Here is a 21959-nt window from a genome sequence, read left to right on the forward strand (position 1 = left end):
GACATTATACTAACCACTCTATGCTTTAATTTTCCTACTCATAAATTAAGGGTGGCAAAAAATAGTACCTGCCTTAGGGTTGTTGAAAAGATTAAAAGGAGCAACACATTAAAATGACTGGCTAAAAGTACATGCTCAATAAATGATGGTTGTTATCAATAGCAGTATTTAGACCTTGTTGATGCTGCTGCCTTCTTTTTCAGCCAGCAGAGGTCTCCATCATAGTCAAAAGAGAACTAGGTTCCCCATGACTGCACTGCAGTTGCCAAGTACATCCACTGTTGGCAGAGAAAACAGCCGAAGAATTACCACATTGCCTAAACAGAGGAGAAAAAAAAGAGAGAGATAACAGGAAATGGTTAGGATTCCACAGTAAAATGTAAGATGAATAAGTGACCATAAGTTAGGATTGTTTGTGTTCTACTCCTGACTTTCACTGATATTGCCCTTGGTTGCATCTCACTTTAGCTTGTTCTAAACCAGTTTTTTAAAAGATATATATGCACATATATCACAGAGAAGCAGTAAGAATGAATTGGCAAATATTTGTGAAGTTCTCTGAAAACAAGAAGTGCTGCTAAGTAAACATTTAATATTTCTTACAGTATTAAGCTTATTTCATCTTTATTGCCAGTTATACGCCATGCCTCAGTTTTGCTGCCTTTGTAATATGTTTCCTTTAACCTTCTTTTCCCAGACAGGCTTACACCTCCAAGTTCAATTATCCTGTCAATTGTGTTTTAAATTGTACTGATTTCCATTAACCAATTGTGGTATCAATTTGAAGATCTGTTCCTTCTTCTGAACTAATCATTTTTACACCCACCAGAATCTGGAAAGGCAATTAAACTGAGGAAGGTGAGAGTTATTCAAGAGAAATTAAAGCATAAAGGTAAAAACAGTGGAAAAACTAAGATTAAAAAGAGCACTGAGGAGAAAATACACATGTACTAAAAAGCACAGTACCAGAGCAGATAGAGACAAAGAGGAAAAGAGAGCGAGGTAGAAAACGGATCCTGCTTGTGCCTACTCCATCTCTCTTTCAGCACCAAGGACAGAACCTCTGAGCGGCTGACCCAAGCAATGCTCAGTTTAGGGTCCCTCCCAAATCCTCTACAGAAAACGGATACATTCGAAAGCAGCTATGAAACGTGCACTAAGGTCTAATAGAGAAGCTGGAAGAGCAGCACTCAAGTAATTTCACCTTAGAGGCAAAAAAATGGGTGATTTCTTTCTGTTCATTTCATAGTTTCTGAGTCCTGAGAAAGGCAAAGTTTGCTTTGCTTGGGTATGTCTGCTGTCAGTAAATGGCTGCAGGAGCCGAAGTGGTAAACTCCTCGGTCTCCAGAAATCAGAAGAAAATTTTAGGGTAAGTAATTTTTCTTTTCGTTTCTAATTTAGTACATAGTATTTTCCTCAAGGTTATTTAATCAGCTTGGGGTTCTGTGGATCTCTAAAAATATGCATTAAAACTCAATACCCACTCTTATTTAAAAACCAAAGCCCTGAGGAAATGGCTTTCTTTTTCTTCTAAGTGGTTAGACAGCAGAAACCTTTTATATTCCTTTTTCTTCTATTTTTTTTTCCCCAAAATTGTACCTTGTGGACTCTAGAAGCTATATCAAGGAAGAATTAAAAGATAGAAAACAAAAAGCGGTTATTATTCTAGGATTTGTATGGAAGTTGATTGTATTCCTCTTAAGGATTTTACTTAATTGTAAGGGTCTGTTATTTTAAACTCCTCAATTCAGCACCCTGGCAATTCAGAGCTGAAGGTTTGGAGAGGCACTATTTTCAATGGTCTATTTAAAGTCAGGCTGTTTCCAAGTCAGAATCCAATTATTCCCAGCAGAGATATGTAGTACTTGAGATGATGATTGTGTATGTTTCCTTTGATGATGGTATATGATTTTTAGGGTATTGTTGTTATTTAATTGTGAGACTTCCATTGCTTGCTGTAGCTTACTGGGGCAACAGAAGTCATTGCAATTAGGTATTTGTTCCAGTTCATGCATTTAGTTTAATTGAATACCATCAAAATGCATGCATGTATAATAATGCAGCAATAGCAAAGTGAAACTTGGATTCTAAACTCATTGTGCATGACTGTTTCTCTTTATAGGTGAAGCCCTTTGCTTATTGATACTAAAGGGTTTGTAAAATATCTGTTCTTAGGTAAGAGTGAAGAACCACTGCTTGACATGGCATTGGGATCTCTTATAGTCAAGGAGAAGTAGAGACAAGATGAGAAAGATTCTTACTCAGGCACTCATTTATTTGTAGTTGAATATTTTCAAGGGTCTGTGTGGCTAGCAGTGAGCAAGGGTATTGAGCAAGGAAAATACTGATAGTATCCAAATGGGTGCCTAATATTTAAGCATCCATACAGAAGGCTGTTTATTATAGAATATGCATTAAAGCAAATACAGAACAGTTTCTACTCAATATCAGATTCAATTTCTAATGCATTGAAGTTGGTCGTCAATTAATATTTGCTTATTGATTTATTTTCTGAGTTCCCCATTTTATCTCTGATCAGAATGGTAAGATGCTCAGCCTTTAGAGGTTGTGATGGAAAGTGAGTATGCTCTGCTTTACTAGACAGGTTTAATGAGGGGGAAAAACCATTATCTTAGCTACTGGACCTCAGTAACCAGCAACAGTTTTTCTCTGTACATTTACCAACAATGTAAATGTGCCCAAATACATAAATACGCTATGTATTGCAATGCATTTGTGAATCTTTTTTAGGAAAATAGGCAGCAATTTGCAAGAAGAAAGTAGCATAGAAATGCTAAAGACTATCTCTAATAATAATAACAATGTGACTCCCACTGGTTCTATGAGCAGTGTGCACCTGCATTACTTCACCAAGCCTAGTCAGATGATGTGCATAAGATACTCTGAACAAGTGAGATTTTAAAATTAGTACCCATTTCACATTTGTCTGCCTCACCCCTAAAAGTGGCATACTTAAGTGGCATAGTTAAGAACATGAACTCTGGAATCAGACAAATCTTGGGTTGAATCAACTCCATCATTTACTGGTTTGTGTTCTCAGCAAGATATTTAACCTCTCTGTGACTCACCTTTTTTATCTAGAAAACTTGATATGATAATAGTGCTTACCTTCTTCATCAGGTTGCTGTGAGGTTGAATGATGATAATGCTTATAAACTTTAGCTATAATCATTAATTTTATCAGGCAATATAGCAAGTCCAAATTATAGCCCAGACCAGAAAAGCTCTGGAGACTGGTGTCAGGAGGCATCTGAGTAAAAGATTAGATGTGGCAACAGCCAGAGATCTGTGAAATGAGTGAAGATGTATCATGGAACCCTGTTACTGAAGTGTTTTGTTCTGGGTTGAGTAAAATCCACCTCAACTTAGGAATGAGTTTTGTGGGGTTTTTTCTTTGAGACAGGATCTTGCTCTGTCACCCAGGCTGGAGTGCAGTGGTACAATTATAGCTCACTGCAGCCTCTAACTCTTGGACTCAAGCAATCTTCCTGCCTCAGCTTTTCAAGTAGCTGGGAATACAAGCACATGGCATCACACGCAGCTAATTTTTCTTTTATTTTATTTTTGCAAAGATGGAGTCTCACTATTTTGCCCAGGCTGGTCTCAAACTCCCAGCCTCAAGTGATCCTCCCACCTCAGCCTCCCAAAGTGCTGGTATTACAGAAATGAGCCCCCAAGCAGGGCTGGGAATGATTAACATCAACTTCCATGCCCAGCAGAGACCCATTAGATAATTATGAGTTTGGGATTTAAGAATGCCTGAGATAAAGCTTGGTTCAAATCAGCCCCTTACACATTGTGTAATCTTGAGAAAGTAATTGATCTCTCAGTTTTTTTAATCCATAAAAGAAATAGATCATTATCCACCTTTAGGGCTGCTGTAAGTAATAAAATGCATGTAAAGTACTCGTACTTGACACACAGTAGTAGCCTAGATGTAGTTGTCTTCATCTTCATTTGTTCTCTTACAGAAAGAGAACAAATAATTAAAACTCTGTAAGTCTTAATGAGGTACTAAGGAGGAACCCCACGAGTGTTTCAGGCGGACTGTTATTCAGCACTGAGGGACTGAACATCAGCAAAGCAGGACAAATGTCATAACTGATGGGGACCTAACCACTCTCTGTTCCCCTGCCTTTTTAAATAGGTTATGCACTCACTCTAAGAGATGCCAGAACAAACTATAAAGACCAAGATAAACCAATACTTTGTAAGGCATTTAAAAGCTCATTAAAATGTGTAAGTAGTGTTATATGTAATGAATCTTAAAAGAATGAAGCCAGGAGTACTCTTCTATTTCTCTGCCTTCTCTATGATTTTACCTCCTACCCACTTTTAACTCCTAACACTGTTTGCTGAGGTCACCATGAATGTCATCATTTCCAAGTTCACTAGATACTCTACAATTGTAGATTATTTAACTCTTCATCTATTCCCACTTTCCTCTTAACAGTAAAAGCAACTATATTTCTGGTGCTATGTGCCAGACATTATGCTAGAGTGATGATTGTTAATGGGGAGAGCAATTTTGCCCCCCTCCCCTGGGATATTTGGCAACATCTAGAAGCATTTTTTATTGTCCCAACTTGTGGGGAGGGGTATGCTACTGGCATCTAGTGGGTATATGTAAAGGACGCTGTTAAACACCCCACACTGCACAGGACAACCTCCTCAACAAAGAATTATTCAGCCCAAATTGTCAGTAGTGCCAAACTTCATGTATAAAATTTCATTTAATCTTCATAATGACCTTATGGAGTGGATATGATTATCTCCATTTTGCTGATGAGGAAACCAGCCTATCATTGTAAATTACTTAGAGAGTGATTGAGTTAATGAATTCTCTAGGCTCTTTGCTTCTTCCTACCTGAGACCCGTTTCCTATCTGTTAGCATATCTAACAGAGGGAAAAGAAAGAAGAAAGCCCAGCTCAGTTCTGTGTTATATAAGCAACTCTGGTTTGAAAAAAAAAAAAAATCTAAGCAGGGAGGAAGTTGAAACAATTAGCTGAGAGACAGAGTAATCTAGCATCTCACGCATCTTTGCTTTCATCTCCCACATCTACAACTCATCAGAAACTACCTGAACAATCACAGTTTAACCTAACTGCTGCTATAAAGGACCTAAGATCAGATGTGGAAAAAATAAATTAGAAATCAGAAATCCATGCAACTGTGATTCCAACATCAGGCTCAGAATTGATTTTCAGAGTTGAGGGTTTCCCTTCGTATAATTAGCCACTGGCATTCAGCTATACTATTTTTAGGTAGCTGTCAAACCTCTTGGCAGAGTAAAAAGTCCAGCCAAAGGGTAACAAATATCCTAAGGTTTTATGCCTCCCTCTTACTTGGCAGGTGAGAGGAAGCTAAGACATTATTCACCACTGCAGACCCCAGAAAAGAGGGATTCTGGCCACTGTGTTCCAAAGTGGCCCAGTTGTGAAAGGGAAGACATTTGGGCCTGAGCCTGCCTTAAAGTGGAAATATCCTTGAACAATCAGAAAGCATTGTATTTTTCCAAAAGCTCTTGGCAGCAGTGGTGCTATCTCCAGGGTAGCGGCTGCCCTCCTCTGAATAATGAGAAAATTATAACTATTATCAAGAATTATTATTATGTTTTAAAATACATTGAGTGCAAACAGTGTGCCAAGATAAAGGACAATTTTTTTAAAACAATTCTCTAAATTCATTCCAAGTTTGTCACCCTTTCCCAATTATTTGTTCATTTTAACTCTTTCACATTTCAGGCTGAAACATTTCAAAGTGAGGTACAAAATGACAGCCATGATTAGGCCAGTCTCCTAATCAAGGGAGAGCTACAGATACCTAGCTTGAGGGCAAATTCTGGCCACCAAGCCAGCCTCTACTTTTGCCAGGGCCTGGAGAGAGAGTTCCCATAAAGGTCCATATGTACCATGTTTAAATATTTTAAAGTCATAACCAACAAACCATTGAGTAAAATGTTTCATCTTCCCACCTTGATGAATACACCTTCGTAACAACGTGGAAGGCCAAGTTTGAATTTAAGATTCCTGGACCCTTCAAAATTCCATACAAAATGTGACTATATAGGAGAAGCTGGGCCCCCACCCCTAACCTGCCTCAGGGACCCTGGACTCTTATCTCCCCACCTCAGGCTACATAGAATCTATTTGACTGAGCTCTAACTGAAAGCCACCACTTGGCCCCAGGAACCCTACACATTTATGGCATAGTCTCCCTCAGGGTGACAGATTTAGAATGAGGCCCATGATGTCCTGGAAACAGGCTCTGAGCAGTTGGGCAGAGAATTCCCTGAGTGTGGTCTAGACAGGGTTGGAAACTTAGTGGACCTTCTCCTTGGCACTGTGGGAGGTTACAACATCATCCTGTAGGGGCTAGAGGCATAACCAGTAGAGGGTGCCTTAGTCCTTTTGGGCTGCTATCACAAAATACCATAAACTGAGTAGCTTATAAACAACAGATATTTATTTTTCACAGTTCTGAAGGCTGGGAAGTCCAAGATCAAGGCACCAGAAGATTCAGTGTCTGGTGAGGGCCTGCTTTCTGGTTCACAAATGGCTGTCTTTTCACTGTGTCCTCCCATGGTAAAAGAGATTAGCTAGCTATCTGGGTCTCTTTTATAAAAGCACTAATCTTATACATGAGGGCTCTGTCCTCATAACCTAATCACCTCTCAAAGACCCCCACCTCCTAATACCATCATATTGGGTGTTAGGATTTCTACATATGAATTTAGGGAGACACAAACACTCAAAGCATAGCAGAAGACCAGAGTAGGCTCCTCTATAGGAGGACTCAGCCTGGGGCAAGAGTCACTTTCACTTGGGTTTCAGGGTTACACCCAAAGTCACAGGCCTTATGTCTTCCCCTAGCCTTCAGAACTGTGAGAGAATAAATGTCTGCTCTTTATAAATTACCCAGACTCAGGTGTTCTGTAATAGCAACCCAAAATGGACTAAGATAGATGGGTTTCATTATTCCCACATTTTACATGGGAATAATCTGGAGCTCAGAGAGGTAAAGTAGTATGCATAAGGTCCCAGAGTTAGGAAGCAGTAGAGCTGGGTTTGTAATCCTGCAACAGCTTCCCGTCTCACTCAGAGTCCAAGCATGGTACTTTCAATAGCCCTGCACAATCTCTCTACCTCACACCCTCCTATTCTACTCCTGCCTCACTTGTCTTCAGCCTCACTGGCCTCCTTCCTATGCCTTCTATGTGCTAGCCCTTCCTGCTGGCACCTGCTGTTCTCACTGCTCAGACTGCTATCCCATCTGATATCTGCATGGTCTGCTTCTTGATCTTCTCCAGGTCTTGACTCAATTGCTGATTTCTCCATGAGGAGTTCCTGATTATACTCAGATACTCACTCACATACATACAATCTTCACCCATTACTTACCCCCCTCCTTGATTTGTCTCCAATATACATATCATTATCGAACACACCACATCTTTTATTTGTCTTGTTTATTATCTGTCTTCCCCTCTAGAATGGGAGCTTCAAAGGGGAGGAATTAGATTTTATCTGTTTTGTTCATTGCTGTATCTCCAACTCTCACAACAGTGCCTACTATATAGAAAATGCTCAATAAATATTTGTTGATGCAATAAATAAAAAAATGTAACTAAGCAACCAAGCTCCAAAGAGTCTGATTTTATTAATATTGTTTTCTGTCTCCTCACAGGAAGCCCCTTGGCATCACGTACCTCCCCCTGGGCTATGGCACCTCTGAGCCAGCTGAGTGGCCACCTGAACTACACCTGTGGGGTGGAGAACTCCACAGGTGCCAGCCAGGCCCGCCCACATGCCTACTATGCCCTCTCCTACTGCGCGCTCATCCTGGCCATCGTCTTCGGCAATGGCCTGGTGTGCATGGCTGTGCTGAAGGAGCGGGCCCTGCAGACTACCACCAACTACCTAGTAGTAAGCCTGGCTGTGGCAGACTTGCTGGTGGCCACCTTGGTGATGCCCTGGGTGGTATACCTGGAGGTGAGTAGACTTCAGGCACATGCTGTCTCTATGACTGTGCTTGTATTTGTCTTCCCTGAGTTCCGGCCTTCGGGGCTCAGAAGACTCCCCAAACAGTCAGGAACTGAGGAAGAAAGGAAAACTCTAATTCTCCCTTTAATGAGAGCATTAAAGCTCTGGAAAACAGTCACCATCCCATCCTCCACCTGTGTCAGAACCAGGGCGCTGAGAATGATTCTGTTCGTGGGTCTCCAGTGTTCAGGTGACAGGATTTGAGTGATGGGACTCTTCCTAATATGGCCTAGAGTTTATTCTCTGTGCCAGACATGTCTCAATGACATGGGGGGCTGGGTGAGGCAGTCCAGAAGGCATCTTCACCAGTGCTCAATGTATATGAGGGTAAGGGTGTGCAGGAGGGATGTGAGGCCAGGAGGAAAAAAAGAATTATATATATAAAAAAATTAGTGAATGTAGGGAAAGATAGAAAGAATGACCAGCAAACAGATCAGACTTCTTTCGATGGTTCAGTCCCTCTTTGCTGTTTCCTCCTGGGTACCAGCTCTTCGTAGACTCTGCTACCAAAGGAACAGACAAAACCCTCAAATGTGTATTTTCCATGTGTCCATGAATAGTACAGAGCCTTTGCCAGACAGATAGTGCAGCAGATCCTGGTGAATTCTTTTGGGGAGAAACATTTATTAAATTTGAAAGTATTTTCAATTGGGAGTACAAAAGAGAGCCAGGAGGTGGTCAAGACAAAACACCCATTTGCTAACAAGGAAATCAGGATGACCATATCTGTTCAAGAAACAGATATTCTTACCAGGAAAACATGCAGTTACTTAAGATGTGATTTAAAAAAAAAAAAAAAAAAACCTGAGTATACTATTAATATTTCTCCTCTCTACTGTGTGTCATTTTAAAGAGGTATCCACTGAAGGATCGAAATGATGCTATGATTAAGAGAAATTAAGATTCATCAAATTAATATCTCAGTTAATATTGATAGCAAAAGTGACAGTTAATTAAGTGTGACATATCATGGGAGAGCAAAAACCTTGTACATAGACTGCCTATGCTAATACCTTTGTTAAAGAATGGCTGGGAACTAAAATTAGACTTATTATCTCAAGGGGGAGATGTGAAGAAAGAAAAAAAGAAAATAGAGAAATAAAAGAAAAGAAGAAAAACAACTAGGCTGGGTAGATCTAAAGGCTAAGGGAATTCTTCAGGAAAAAATATGTATTTATTCTTTCCAGTTAGGATAATCCTAGTGGGAAGGGTGAAGGGTCTTATAATTATCTTGATTTTTCTGTCAACCCAATTAGTCTGAGTCAACCTTGAAGTCAGAGACTAGATCTTTATTCTTCATTTCCTGTAGCCTAAACATACTACCTGGCACACAATACATGCTAACTATTATAACATTTGGTATATGCATGATGAAATGAATCTTCTCTGTAATGTATGCATTATATGGGCTGTTCCTGTTAATACCATCTGCCTCCCTATCTATTGTTACAGTCAGACTTTTTGGTGAGAGGACGTTTGGGGATGAGCTATTTGTTATTTGACATCCAACAATAATGAGCCTGAAAAAAAATTCAAAGCATGTGACATTTCTGTTCAAGAATGAGGCACTTAAGTTGCAACCAGCCAATATGAATTGGTCAATGACTCATAGCACTGCCATCATCCTCCTAAAATGTTTTTGTGCATTTCTATATGTTCCAAGGATTCTTAAGTCCTCCAGAAGGATGAATGTCAGAAAGAAACATAGGCAGTGGACCTTCACTCTAATGAGCATTTTTATTCCTTCTAAGATAAAACCAGGCGTTTGGTGTCTGTGACAAAGCCACTCAGGGGCATTTGTTGGCTACGTATTTGTGATTATTTATAGGACTCTGGTTGGACCATACTGGAAACCGTCTGTATATACTGGTTTAGGAGACGGACATCATGATTTTTCCACACTAGAAATCCATGGCATCCCCTTCCAGCCACACCTTCTGATATAGTGGTGCTCCTATCCTACTGCTGAGCATAGAGGGGCAGCTGAGACTACAGAAAATGACAGGAAATCTTAAAGAAATCACTGTAGTAGTACCTATGGGTTTTCTTCCGTGAGAACAGCTCTGGTGGAGTTCTTGGTTTCTCCCCACAAAAACCATAATACTTTGCCCTCTGTCCAACAGGTTATTTCGTGTAGGTATTCAGTGATCAAGATCATAATTTTTACATTTGATCTTAACCAAAAGGCTGAGAAGCAATAACAGCATGATTTTTAAAATCTACATGCACATCAGGAAGATTTGGGGGAGCAGAGACATCTTACTGGCTTTAGGGCCTCTTTTTGGTCTTACCAACTTGCTTCAAGGCACTGACTGGGTCTTGAAGCAAGTTGGTAAGACCAAAAAGAGGCCCTAAAGCCAGTGAAGAATACAGAGGACCAAGTCTCTCTATCTTACATCAGTCTACACTTTTCTTAATCTCAAATGTTTTCCTGTCTTTCCTTAGAGGCAGATGAGGCACCTTAATGAAAGAAAAGAGCACTTTGAGCCCTTAAAATATGGGCTATGGATATATAAATCCATGTGCCTCAAGAAGAAGCAAAGTGTTATTCTCACTAACTTGTCCTAATGATAGTGCAGTTTGAGTAGCTACTCTAGTAATTACTAAATTTTACCTAAGAGCTCCCTTTGGAAAAGAAAAGGGTGCAATGTTGATCACCGAGACTGCTATAGGCTTGAGGGCCCCCAGGAAGATAAGATATACATGAGGAGAACACCATTTTGGGATCCAAAGATTCACCAAATTCATAGCCTCATGTGCTTTGATTTGAACACATCCACCTTCTTCAAAGGAAAATTGGCTCATTTTGCCAGACACCAGTATTTATGACGTAGGAATGTTTTGGCTGTAAATATTGGAAATCTTGATTAGTTGTGACTTAATTACATTTAATGTTTTTCAAATAACCAGAATTCTGGAGGAAAAGAATTGTTGTGTTGGTTCAGCTGCCCCATGGTGTCATCACAGACCAGACATTTCCATCCTTCCTCTTCGCCATCCTTGGCAAGCTGGCCTAGTTCTGTATGTTGCCATAGCCCCCTAGCACCATGGCAGTATTCAAAAATAGGATGGATAGGGACAGCAGTAAATGAGAGAGAGAGAGAGAGAGCACTTTTCCTGTAGTAGCTTGAAGTATGTTTCTAAGAGATTTCACATAAGCTTAATTGGCCAGAACTTAGTCATGAGGCCACCTTTAGCTGCAAAGGAAGCTAAAAACGAAAAAATGAAAATGTGTGTTTTATTTTAAAAAGATGTAGGGGTGGGGAATTGCTCTGAGGTAGGCAATAAAGTATCACATTGCCTTTATTGGAATTCACTGGGAAGAATGTCATTTCAACACAGTGTCATGCTGCAAGAAAAAGACTCAGAACTGGGAGTCAGAAGACATGGATTTCAGTGCATAACATGGAGGTGACAACAACATTTTCCACCTTGAGCTGATGTTAGACACAGCTGTCATCAACTGATAGAGTATTTTGATAACCAAAACTTTTGATCCATAAATATCTCACTTAAGACACTTTTAATTATAAGTTTAAAAAAACTTAACTCCAATTGGCTTAAATGAAAAAACAGAATGCATTGACTGTCATACCAGGAACTTTATAAAGTCCTCTGGGAGGGTGGGCTGCAGGCACAGTTCCATCAGGGCACCAGCTCCATTTCCCTACAATTCTCTCAGCTCTGCCTTTTCCCATATACTGACCTTACCTGCAGGCAACAGGACAAGCTATAGGCCTCACATGTCCATACCACACCATTCACGGCAAGAGAGAAAATCCTTTTCTTAGAATTTCTAGTAGAGGTATCAAGATGTGCTCTGATTGGACTGGTTTGTGGCACATGATTTCCAAATTGAAAAATTGATTTAACACAGGTTATGTGTTTCTTCCTTGGACACTGCCCAGGGATCTCACAGATTCCCAGTGGAATCTAGGGCCTATTTATTGGAAGGATGGAAGAGGATAGTCTGTAAGTGGGAACCACAGTCAGCTTTCATTGGTATCATTCTCATCTTTAAGACACAGAGGAGCCTTCACTTGGGTATACCTAAGGGGGCTCACAGGGACCAGTCACTGACGTTCTTCAGTATTCTCTGTCCTCAAACCTGGCAGAGAAGTTCAGGACAAAAACCAAGCAGGTGACCTCACAGATTATATTTCAGAGGACTCCTGGCTTGGCTATCTGTTTAAATCAGTTTGCAACATTTTCTCAACTTTTCTGAGGCATCCCAAATAGTTCTATCTCAGATTTCCTCTCAAGATTTTAATTTCCTGCTTTACCGTCTGCACTCCGGAGCTTCCTCTCCAAGCACAAACATCTTATTTTGTTCCACTCAGTGAAGCACCTTTTGTGATGTTTAAAGCACTTTTATCAGGATAGAAAGGCAGTACAAGCAGCCAGGGGAACATTTGGAATACTAAACTCAGACTACTTGGGTCCCAGTATAGACAGGAGGATAACTTGAGGATTAAGAAAGGTAGTCAAGCAAGATAGAACAGGATGAGTTCAGGCAAGGAAACGCACCACAGAAAAAGCAATCGAGGTCGGATGGTGATGAAAGGAAAGAAGAGCAAAATTTTAGGAAGGGAGGAATCTTTGAGTTTGTAATGATATTGATTATTAAAAATAAAGAAGTGAGTTTTTTTAAAGGAAAGTTTTACCACAGCTCAAAAAACCCCAAGTGATAGCAATTTAAGACCTCCCTACTGGAAAACAAAAACAGGAGATTCTCACGATCTCTTCACCAAACTCTGGATTTTGATAAAAAGTCATAGAATATTAAAGCTGGAAAGGCTTGGAGATTATTTTTGCCATCATTTCCACAGTGTGATCCAACCACAAGAAATTCCTGGCCATATTCTAATGATATCGTATCTCTGAGGATGAGTCTTGGAGTCTCATATTGAAATGAGCTCCTCCATACTTCTAATGCACCTAAACTTTGAGCAGTCTGAGCTAAACTTTCGTTAGGGGGTGTATTAGTCCATTTTGTGGAGCTACAACAGAATACATGAGGCTGTGTAGTTTACAAAGAACAGATTTATTTCTTACAGTTCTGGAGGCTTGGAAGTCTAAGATCAAGAGACCTCCATCTGGGAAAGGCTTTCATGCTATCATCCCATGGTGGAAGGTGGGAGGGCAGAAGAGAGGCAAAAGGGGACCGAACTTGTCCTTTTATAAGGAAGCCACTCCCACAACAACATTAATCCATTCATGAGGGCAGAGTCCTCAAGGCTAATCACCTCTCATTAGGCCCCATCTCCCAACACTGTTGCATTGGGGATTGAGTTTCCAACACATGCATTTTGGGGGACACACTTAATTTATAGCATAAGGGAAAGAGAGACTGCTTGTTAAAAATACAAACTGTTGGCCGGGTGTGGTGGCTCACACCTGTAATCCCCACACTTTGGGAGGCTGAGGCGGGTGGACCACCTGAAGTCAGGAGTTCGAGAACAGCCTGACCAACATGGTAAAACCCCGTCTCTACTAAAAATACAAAAATTAGCTGGGCATAATGGCAGGTACATGTAATCCCAGCTACTTGGGAGGCTGAGGCAGAAGAATTGCTTGAACCCGGGAGGGTGAGCCGAGATCATGCCACTGCACTCCAGCCTGGGTGACAAAGCAAGACTCTGTCTCAAAAAAAAAAAAAAAAAATAGAAACTGTTGGGTCTACCTCAGGTCTACCAAACCAGCATTTCCAGGGCAGCCCCGGAAGTCTAGAGTAATTATAATGAGCCCCAAGCCCAACTCCCACTTTACATGACTTGTGCAACCAGCTAGACATCTGCTATGACATTTGGGAACCAATAAGCTACAAACCCCCCATTTCACAGATGGAGAAATTAAGATGCAGAGAAGTGAAAAATCCTTATTTATTATTCTGTTTTGCCCCACAGCAACCTCCCACCAAGAAATACTCCAAATGTGGCAAGCAAAATGGACTGAAGAGGCTAATTAGAGAAGTACTTCTACTTTTGCCTCTTAGATATTTCCAAATAACTAAAAATTCATCCCTTTAGAGTTGGAGTTCTTAATCTGGGGAGTCCATCAACTTGGATGTAAATAAAACTACTCACTTATTTTCCCTGAGATGAAATTTAGAATTTCCTTTAATTCCAAATGTAGCTATCAACCTACAGCAGAAGAAATCTTTAGTGTGACCAGTAGAAATCACAGATTTTTTTTCTCAATTTTTTTAACTTTTTTTTTTCCTTTTGAGATGGAGTCTCACTCTGTTGCCCAGGCTGGAGTGCAGTGGTATAATCTCAGCTCACTGCAACCTCCACCTCCTGGGTTCAAGTGATTCTCCTGCCTCAGCCTCCCAAATTTTGTTTAACTTTTTAACACTCCTTCCTGCACATTGATGATATTTATATTTTCAAACCACATTATGATTGTTGCAGACATCTTGAAACATCACTTATACTCATCATTACTATGAAATTATACAAATGTTGGACCTGCCACTAGATCTTGTTATTTAATGAATTATTAAAGGAACACATATATTTTAAACACTTTGATAACTATATTTCAATAAAATTTATATCCTTTATGAACCACTGTATTTATTTCATGCTTTAAAAACATTCTTCTGGCCAAGCGTGGTGGCTTATGCCTGTAATCTCAGCACTTTAGGAGGCCAAGGTGGGTGGATCACCTGAGGTCAGGAGTTCGACACCAGCCTGGCCAACATGGTGAAACCCCGTCTCTACTAAAAATACAAAAATTAGTTGGGCCTGGTGGCATGAGCCTATAATCCCAGCTACTTAGGAGGCTGAGGCAGGAGAATCGCTTGAACCCGGGAGGTGGAGGTTGCAGTGAGCCGAGATTGTAGTACTGCACTCCAGCCGGGCGACAGAGTGAGACTCCGTCTCAAAACAAAAAGCATTCTTCTGAGAAGGGGATCATGAAGCTAACAAAATCCACAGGATAAAGAATGCTTAAGAAACTCTGCTTTAGGAACAACCATTTCTGAGGATCATTTTATGCTCCCCTTAACCCCAGACCAGTGTCTCCCAAATCAAGACAATAAGAATCACTTGAGGGACTTATTACTCTGAGTGAGGCCTAAGAATCATTTTGTTTAACAGGAGCATCTGGAGGTTTAAGAAATGCTGCCTTATAATCAGTAAATTTGGGGAATGCTGCCCTAGGCTGTGTCTTTTGAAATCAATAGACAAGTTCAGTACCTGAGGACACTTTCCTGCTTACTCAACTTCTGTGTTGCCACAGGAAGTTAGTTACATTCATTAGCAAGTAAGAGTAACACCACCTGGTTTCTGTATAATTCTGAAGTGAGTTATTCATTAGAATGCAGGAGAAAGAATCGTGTCTCTAAAAAGCCTCAATCAATCTGATTTTTTTTCACTTTTTTTTTTTTTTTTTTTTTTTTTTGAGACTGAGTCTTGCTCTATCACCCAGGCTGGAGTGCAGTAGCATGATCTCGGCTCACTGCAACCTCCGCCTCCCAGGTTCAAGCAATTCTCATGCCTCAGCTTCCCAAGTAGGTAGGATAACAGGTGCCCACCACCACACCCAGCTAATTTTTGTATTTTTGGTAGGGACGGGGGTTTCACCGTGTTGCCCAGGCTGGTGTCGAACTCTTGACCTCAAGTGATCCACCCACCTCTACCTCCCAAAGGGCTGGGATTACAGGCATGAGCCACCATGCCCGGCCTTTTTTCACTTTTATCTGTTTTAATTTCAAAAATCATTTTGCCTTTCATAATCCTCCAACACTTCGTACCTATCTCACCTTCAGTGCCTATCACATTGCCTCATAGCTGTTTTTTAAGTACCTATCTCCTGGGCCCTCAGTTCACCCATACCCATTCACACATTACTTCTGGTAATAGGCACACATTGTATTCTGAGATCCTGGGAACAAAAACAGGTTTGTTTCAATACATCCGTCCAAGCAAAGTATCAGACACATCATGGGCACTCATTAGACCATGGCTATAGGGATAATGGATGGACACACACGAACTCCTCTACCTCCTATGATACTAGAATGGAGTTAAATTGTACACATCTCAGAAGTGCAAGCCACTAACCTTCGGAGGCAGGAAGAGTAATGGTTAATATAAAGGGGTTGAAATTCTAGCTCCTTTTACAAGCTATGTGTCCTTAGGTAAATTACTCAACCATTCCAGGTCTCCATTTCTTTATCTATAAGTTAGAAATCACATTTACCTCTTCAGGTTGTGATGAGAAAATGTGTGAGAGTTACTAGCATATTCTTGGCACCTGGATGCACTTTATTGATCCCTTACTATTAGTTGCTTGATGTGGAGGATGCCAATAGAAAAAAAAAAAAATCATTACAAGTCCCACCAATTAGAGACTAATTTTAATGTGTAAGCTCCAGGGAAGGCTAAGTGATGGCACCTTAGTGGGAATTATTTTAATCAGCTAATCAGATTGTTTTCTTCTTGACTCTTAGCTGAAATCAAGGAGGGAATGAGAATTTTGATGGCAGAATCAGAAGATGGGAAAAGAGGATAGCCAGAATGGGATGACGGGCCAGTGGGGGCCTGGAAGCCAGAGAACAGCTTGGGGGCTTTGGCCTTTGGGGGCTAAGCAGGAGGGGTATTAAAGAAAACTGTCTGTGTACTTTCACCAGCCCCAAAGGCAGCACGTACTACTGTCTCTTGCACTATTCTTTGAACCCTGGGATAGAGGCAATCAGGAGAGTGTCTCTTTCCCTAGAAAGGAGATGATATGGTCTGCCACACAAAAATCCCTGAGGAGAACCTGGTTTTCTTCTTTCCCCTGCTTCCAACAGGTATCATCCTTCCAAAGGTATCATCCCTTTTCCAACAACTACCCCTCCTCACCTAATACTTCCCTGTAGCAGGGTGGGTAACAACCTACATTCCAATGCTCTGTCTGCCTGTACTAGCCCTGTGACCTTGGACAAAGTGCTTATTCTTTCTAAGCTTTTAGGTTCTTCCTCTGCAATGAAGATAATAATCCTCTGTCATAGAATTATAATCAGCAATAGAAGTCATGTATGTAAAGTGCTTTGCAGAACACCAGGCACTTAGTAAGCATTCACTAAATGTTAGCTGTTATTATGACAGATTATGTCAGAGGCCATTTATTATTTCAGAATGTATTTTCATGGTTGGGCCCTGCCCTGGGAGTGGGGATGCAGCAGTGAACAAGCATATCTTCCTGCTCCTCTTGGTGTTGGTTAAGTAACAATAACTCCATCTCTTATCAAGTAAATGTATAACTTGTCTTCAAAAATCTCTAAGAACACATATAATAAAAATAAATTCAGTTTTCAAAGTCTGAAGTTTCAAAGTTATAGAAATTCGTGGAACGGGTCATGTGGATTGGTAACACATGTACAGTGAATTCTCAATAAATGTTAATTCCTATTAACAAGATTAGGATATCATGATGATCTCTAGTATTTTATTGAAGAATGCCTTACTTCTCCAGTTATCTTGTAAATTCTTTAAGGATAGACTCTGTAGTACATTTTGTAAAACCTCTCAACACATATGACATACACTCCTACAAAGCAAGTACTAAGAGCTTCACAAGTATTTGCTTTATAAGTGCATGAATGAATGAATGAATGAATATCCAGCAAACACTGAAGTTTGCTGTTATCCTAATTATCCTTTCTCACCTACCCTAGCCCGAAACACACATAAACAAACATGTGTTCACAGTTATGCCAAAAAGGGTTTTTAAAAACCTTAACTGCAGAGTAGATATAATGTTGAAATAAAATTTAGCATACAAAATCAGCTTTTGCAAGAAGCTTTTACAGTATGCAACTGTCCTATATAATGAACAAAAACATCTTTTATTCTCCTGGTTCCCCTAAATCATTGTGTTATTATGACTCTTTAGATCAGAATTCTTACCTCTCAATCTTTTAAAAGCTTTTTATTCTCAGGATTCCTATAAATTCATATTCAACCTTTATTTACATAGAGCCAATTGGTCAAACTAAAAGAGAGACAGTAAATCCAAAACCAAATGAAAAATATGATGATTTCTTCACTAGTTTTAACTTTTCATTCTTGCTTTTAAACAAAAAATCATTAGTCAGGGTTTCTCAAAACAGTCTGGAGATGACCAAACATAGGAATAAAATGAGATGCAAAAAAAGAAATAAATCCAAGGGGAAGAAGTTATTAGGGACGAGGAAGGATAGACGGCCTTTTAGGACCTTGTTTTATTGGGATAAAACAGAAATGAACAGTAAAGTGACCTGGTCATATAAGGAGATCCTTGAATAGAGAATTCAGATGAAGGAATAGCGCTATCTTTATGCACAGTCACTTGGTCAGTATCTGTTTTCTTGTTGAGAAGGCTACTGTACCATTTTTCACTTTCTTGCTCTTAAATGGCCATTGGGCCTATTCAGGAGGGGTATTGTGAATACTTAGCTACAGCCAGAGTCACAAAGCCTGGCAGGTTTCTCCCTGAGAACTAGGGTCCCCAAGAATGACAGCCCACCCCCCCAGGCAAGAAGCTGGTAACTGCACAAAGCCTTGCGGTCCATTGGTGGCCTTTGGTGGACATTTTAAAGGTGACAATCTCCCTGACACATCTTCCTGATTCAATTAGGCTATGCAAAAGTTTTAAAAATAAATAGAAATATACTAGAATATAAATGATGTTACCTAAATTCCTGACTGTAAGCATTACTCAGAGGATGTTATGGAGCTTGAAGCACATGTATAGATAGATGCATGAGGTTGAAACCATCCTCATGAATTCTGAGTAGTAAACAGAATCCAGCCCTTTTCCCCACCTTTTGGTTTTTGGGATGTGGATGGGGAGGGAGAGTGTTGAAGGCAGTCACATTGGCACAGACTTATTTTATATAGATTCCCATAGATGTTGTTTCAGAATGTTTCCAAGCTTTATAACCTGAAGCCAGATATATTTTTACTTTGGAGGTAAATTTCATGAAAAATGTGTTCTTAACTTATTTCTTGAGTACATGATGAGCTCTCTACTGGGTGAAGGACTTCAGAGACACAGTTTTGGCACAATGTATGCATCGGGCAGTCACCGAAGTTCTTTTACCACCAGCTGAGCATCTATGAGTAAGTTATCACTTAACCACAAGGAGCATTAGTTGCCTCCTGAGTTTGATCTTCAACAGTGATTCTCAAACCTTGGTATGTACAGGAGTGTTTATTTAAAAATGAAGGTTTTAGCTGGGGTTGGTGGTGCATACCTGTATTCCCAACTACTCGGGAGGCTGAGGCAGGAGAATCGCTTGAACCCGGGAGCCAGAGGTTGCGGTGAGCCGAGATCGAGCCATTGCACTCCAGCCTGGGCAGCAAGAGCAAAACTCCCTCTCAAAAAATAAAATGAATGTAAAAAAACAAAAATGAAGATTTACGGACCACAGAGCCAAAGATTCTGACTCAGTAGGTATAGGAAGGATTCAGAAATCTACATCTTTAATAACACCCCACTGTGGACCACACTTTGAGAATCACTGTACTAATTGACTTGGAAGATCACTTCCAGCATTAGCATTCTAACATTCTGTGAATGTGTCCTTTCTTTAGGCAACCAATCTTGGATAGCCTGGCACTCCCTCGATGTTCGTCTGCCCTGTAGGAACAATGGTATACAGGGAGCAGGAGCGCCAACATCTACACTAGGCAGCATAGGAAAGACAATAGGGCTAACTAGGTTGTTGCTCCTTCACTGGGGTAAACACTAACATCCTTGTCTCTGATACCCAGGTGACAGGTGGAGTCTGGAATTTCAGCCGCGTTTGCTGCGATGTTTTTGTCACCCTGGATGTCATGATGTGTACAGCCAGCATCCTGAACCTCTGTGCCATCAGCATAGACAGGTAGGGCTGCAATTCCCCTTCCAGGTGGCCCAAAAGCTGGGGAAGTGGGGAGAGACAGATTTTGCACTTGAGGGTACTGGGGTCACCTCCAAGTAGAACTTGACACTGGAACATTTTCTTTCCTCTCTTTTTCTTTTAAAGTATGGTTTGCCGGTGAGAAGAAACCCCTGCGACAGGAGGGAAATAATGACCCTATAAGCTTTCCTGGCCTTTCTCCTCCTCCGGCTCCCTGAACAGGATTCTGGTTTTGCTTTTCCACCATCCTTTGGGGGCTTTTTGGCTTCCTAATAGGAAGGAAAGCGGGAGGGGGAGAAGAAGGAAAGGTGAGCCGACTGGGGTTGGTAGGAAATTCTGTAGTTGTTTTGTTTGGTTGGAGGTGAGAGATGGAGAGAAGGTGGGAGAGAGAAAGAGAAAGAAAGAGGGGCAGGTGTAGGGATAATTTTTGAGGGGGAGAGAGGAGAGAAGTGGGGGAGAAAGGCAACTTTAGAAAGCATGGCTGTGATCTATGTTTCTCTCATAGAGCTTAGAGAAGCAAGTAAAGAATAGTATGTTTTCTAATTACATTTTGGTTGCTGGGGTAAATTGCTGTGATTTTGACTCCTCTCTGTGTGTTCTGCCTGAGTAGCATTGCTTTCTATCCCTGAGAGCACCTGGACTCACCACCCTTGCTCTGGGTCCCTCTGTTTCTCCCTTCCGCCCTCTCCTTTTGTCTTCCTCTCTTCTTTCCCCTTTCCTCTGCCTGAGCCTTAGATTTACCTGGCTCCCCCTCCCCGCACCCCCTCCCAACATCACCAGCCTCAGTGAGAGCCCTGGGGTAAAGGAGGTCACTTTCAAGCCTATGGCCCTTGATGCCAGTCAAAAGCCGCCTCCCTTTCCTTCTCTGAGTTCTCTCTCTCCCACTTCCCCTTCCACCTCTTCTCCTTCTCCCAGTAATATCATCCATCCACCTCATAACTCCAACAGGTGACCCCAGATAAGATCTGCCATTCATTGAGAATTTATCACATTGTGCTAAGCTTTGACACACATTAGTTCATTTCATCTTCACAATTCTTAGGTACGGTTATTATCTTATGTATTATCTTAGGTACTGTTATTTTATGGTATAAACATTGGCTACCTTCAAACAGGGACCACTGAATTCAGCTGAATACTCTTTGTTCAAGACTTTGTAATGGGCACAGCAGGGAATGTCACAGGTGATCGGTCTTGTAGAAGAGTTTGGGGTGATGATAATGAAGCAAACCAGCTGCAGTCCTATACTGCTGTAAATAATGTATTCCTGAAAATGTGCACTAAATGTCTAGAAATTATACAAAAGACTTAGATATTAGAGCTAAAAATATTGTAAAATCCCCAACTCTTCACTTTTTAAAACAGCTTTATGCAAATATAACTCACATACCACACAATTCATCCACTCAAAGTGTGTAATTCGATGTTATATTGTTATGTTTACAGATTTATGCAATCATATTCCTATAATTTTTTTTTCAGAGATGAGGTCTTGCTATGTTGTCCAGGCTGGCCTCAAACTCCTGGACTCAAGCGATCCTCCCACCTTAGCCTCCCAAGTAGCCAGGATTACTGGCACACACTACTGCACCTGGACCCCTCTTTTTATTTTTATTTTATTTTATTTTATTTTATTTTATTTTATTTTTTGAGATAGAGTTTCACTTTTGTTCCCCAGGCTGGAGTGCAGTGGTGCGATCTCAGCTCACTGCAACCTCCACCTCCCGGGTCCAAGTGATTCTTCTGCCTCAGCCTCCCAAATAGCTGGGATTACAGGCATGCGCCACCATGCCTGGCTAATTTTGTATTTTTAGTAGAGATGGGGTTTCTCCATGTTGGTCAGGCTGGTCTCGAACTCCCGACCTCAGGTGATCCGCCCACCTCAAACTCCCAAAGTGCTGGGATTACAGGTGTGAGCCACTGTGCCTGGCCTACCCCTCTATTTTTAAACACACTCTTTAATGGTATTATTTTCAGCATTGTGGACATGTTCTTTAGCTTTCCTCTTGGTTGGCTAGC

At 40.8% G+C, this 21959-nt stretch overlaps 1 protein-coding gene across 2 annotated transcripts in view; it reads left to right on the forward strand.

Moving 5' to 3' along the window:
• The first annotated feature begins 871 nt into the window (after positions 1-871).
• DRD3 (dopamine receptor D3) overlaps positions 872-21959 on the forward strand; it is a 51499-nt gene continuing 30411 nt past the window's right edge. For both annotated transcript variants that reach the window (XM_045385473.3, XM_005548104.5), the window contains exons 1-3: positions 872-1369; positions 7710-8014; positions 19813-19925. In XM_045385473.3, the coding sequence (XP_045241408.2) occupies positions 7745-8014; positions 19813-19925 (383 nt within the window). In that variant the 5' untranslated portion in view covers positions 872-1369; positions 7710-7744. The remainder of the gene's footprint in view (positions 1370-7709; positions 8015-19812; positions 19926-21959) is intronic.

The sequence above is a fragment of the Macaca fascicularis genome, chromosome 2 (assembly GCF_037993035.2).
Source record: "Macaca fascicularis isolate 582-1 chromosome 2, T2T-MFA8v1.1".
In the NCBI taxonomy this organism is placed as follows: domain Eukaryota; kingdom Metazoa; phylum Chordata; class Mammalia; order Primates; family Cercopithecidae; genus Macaca; species Macaca fascicularis.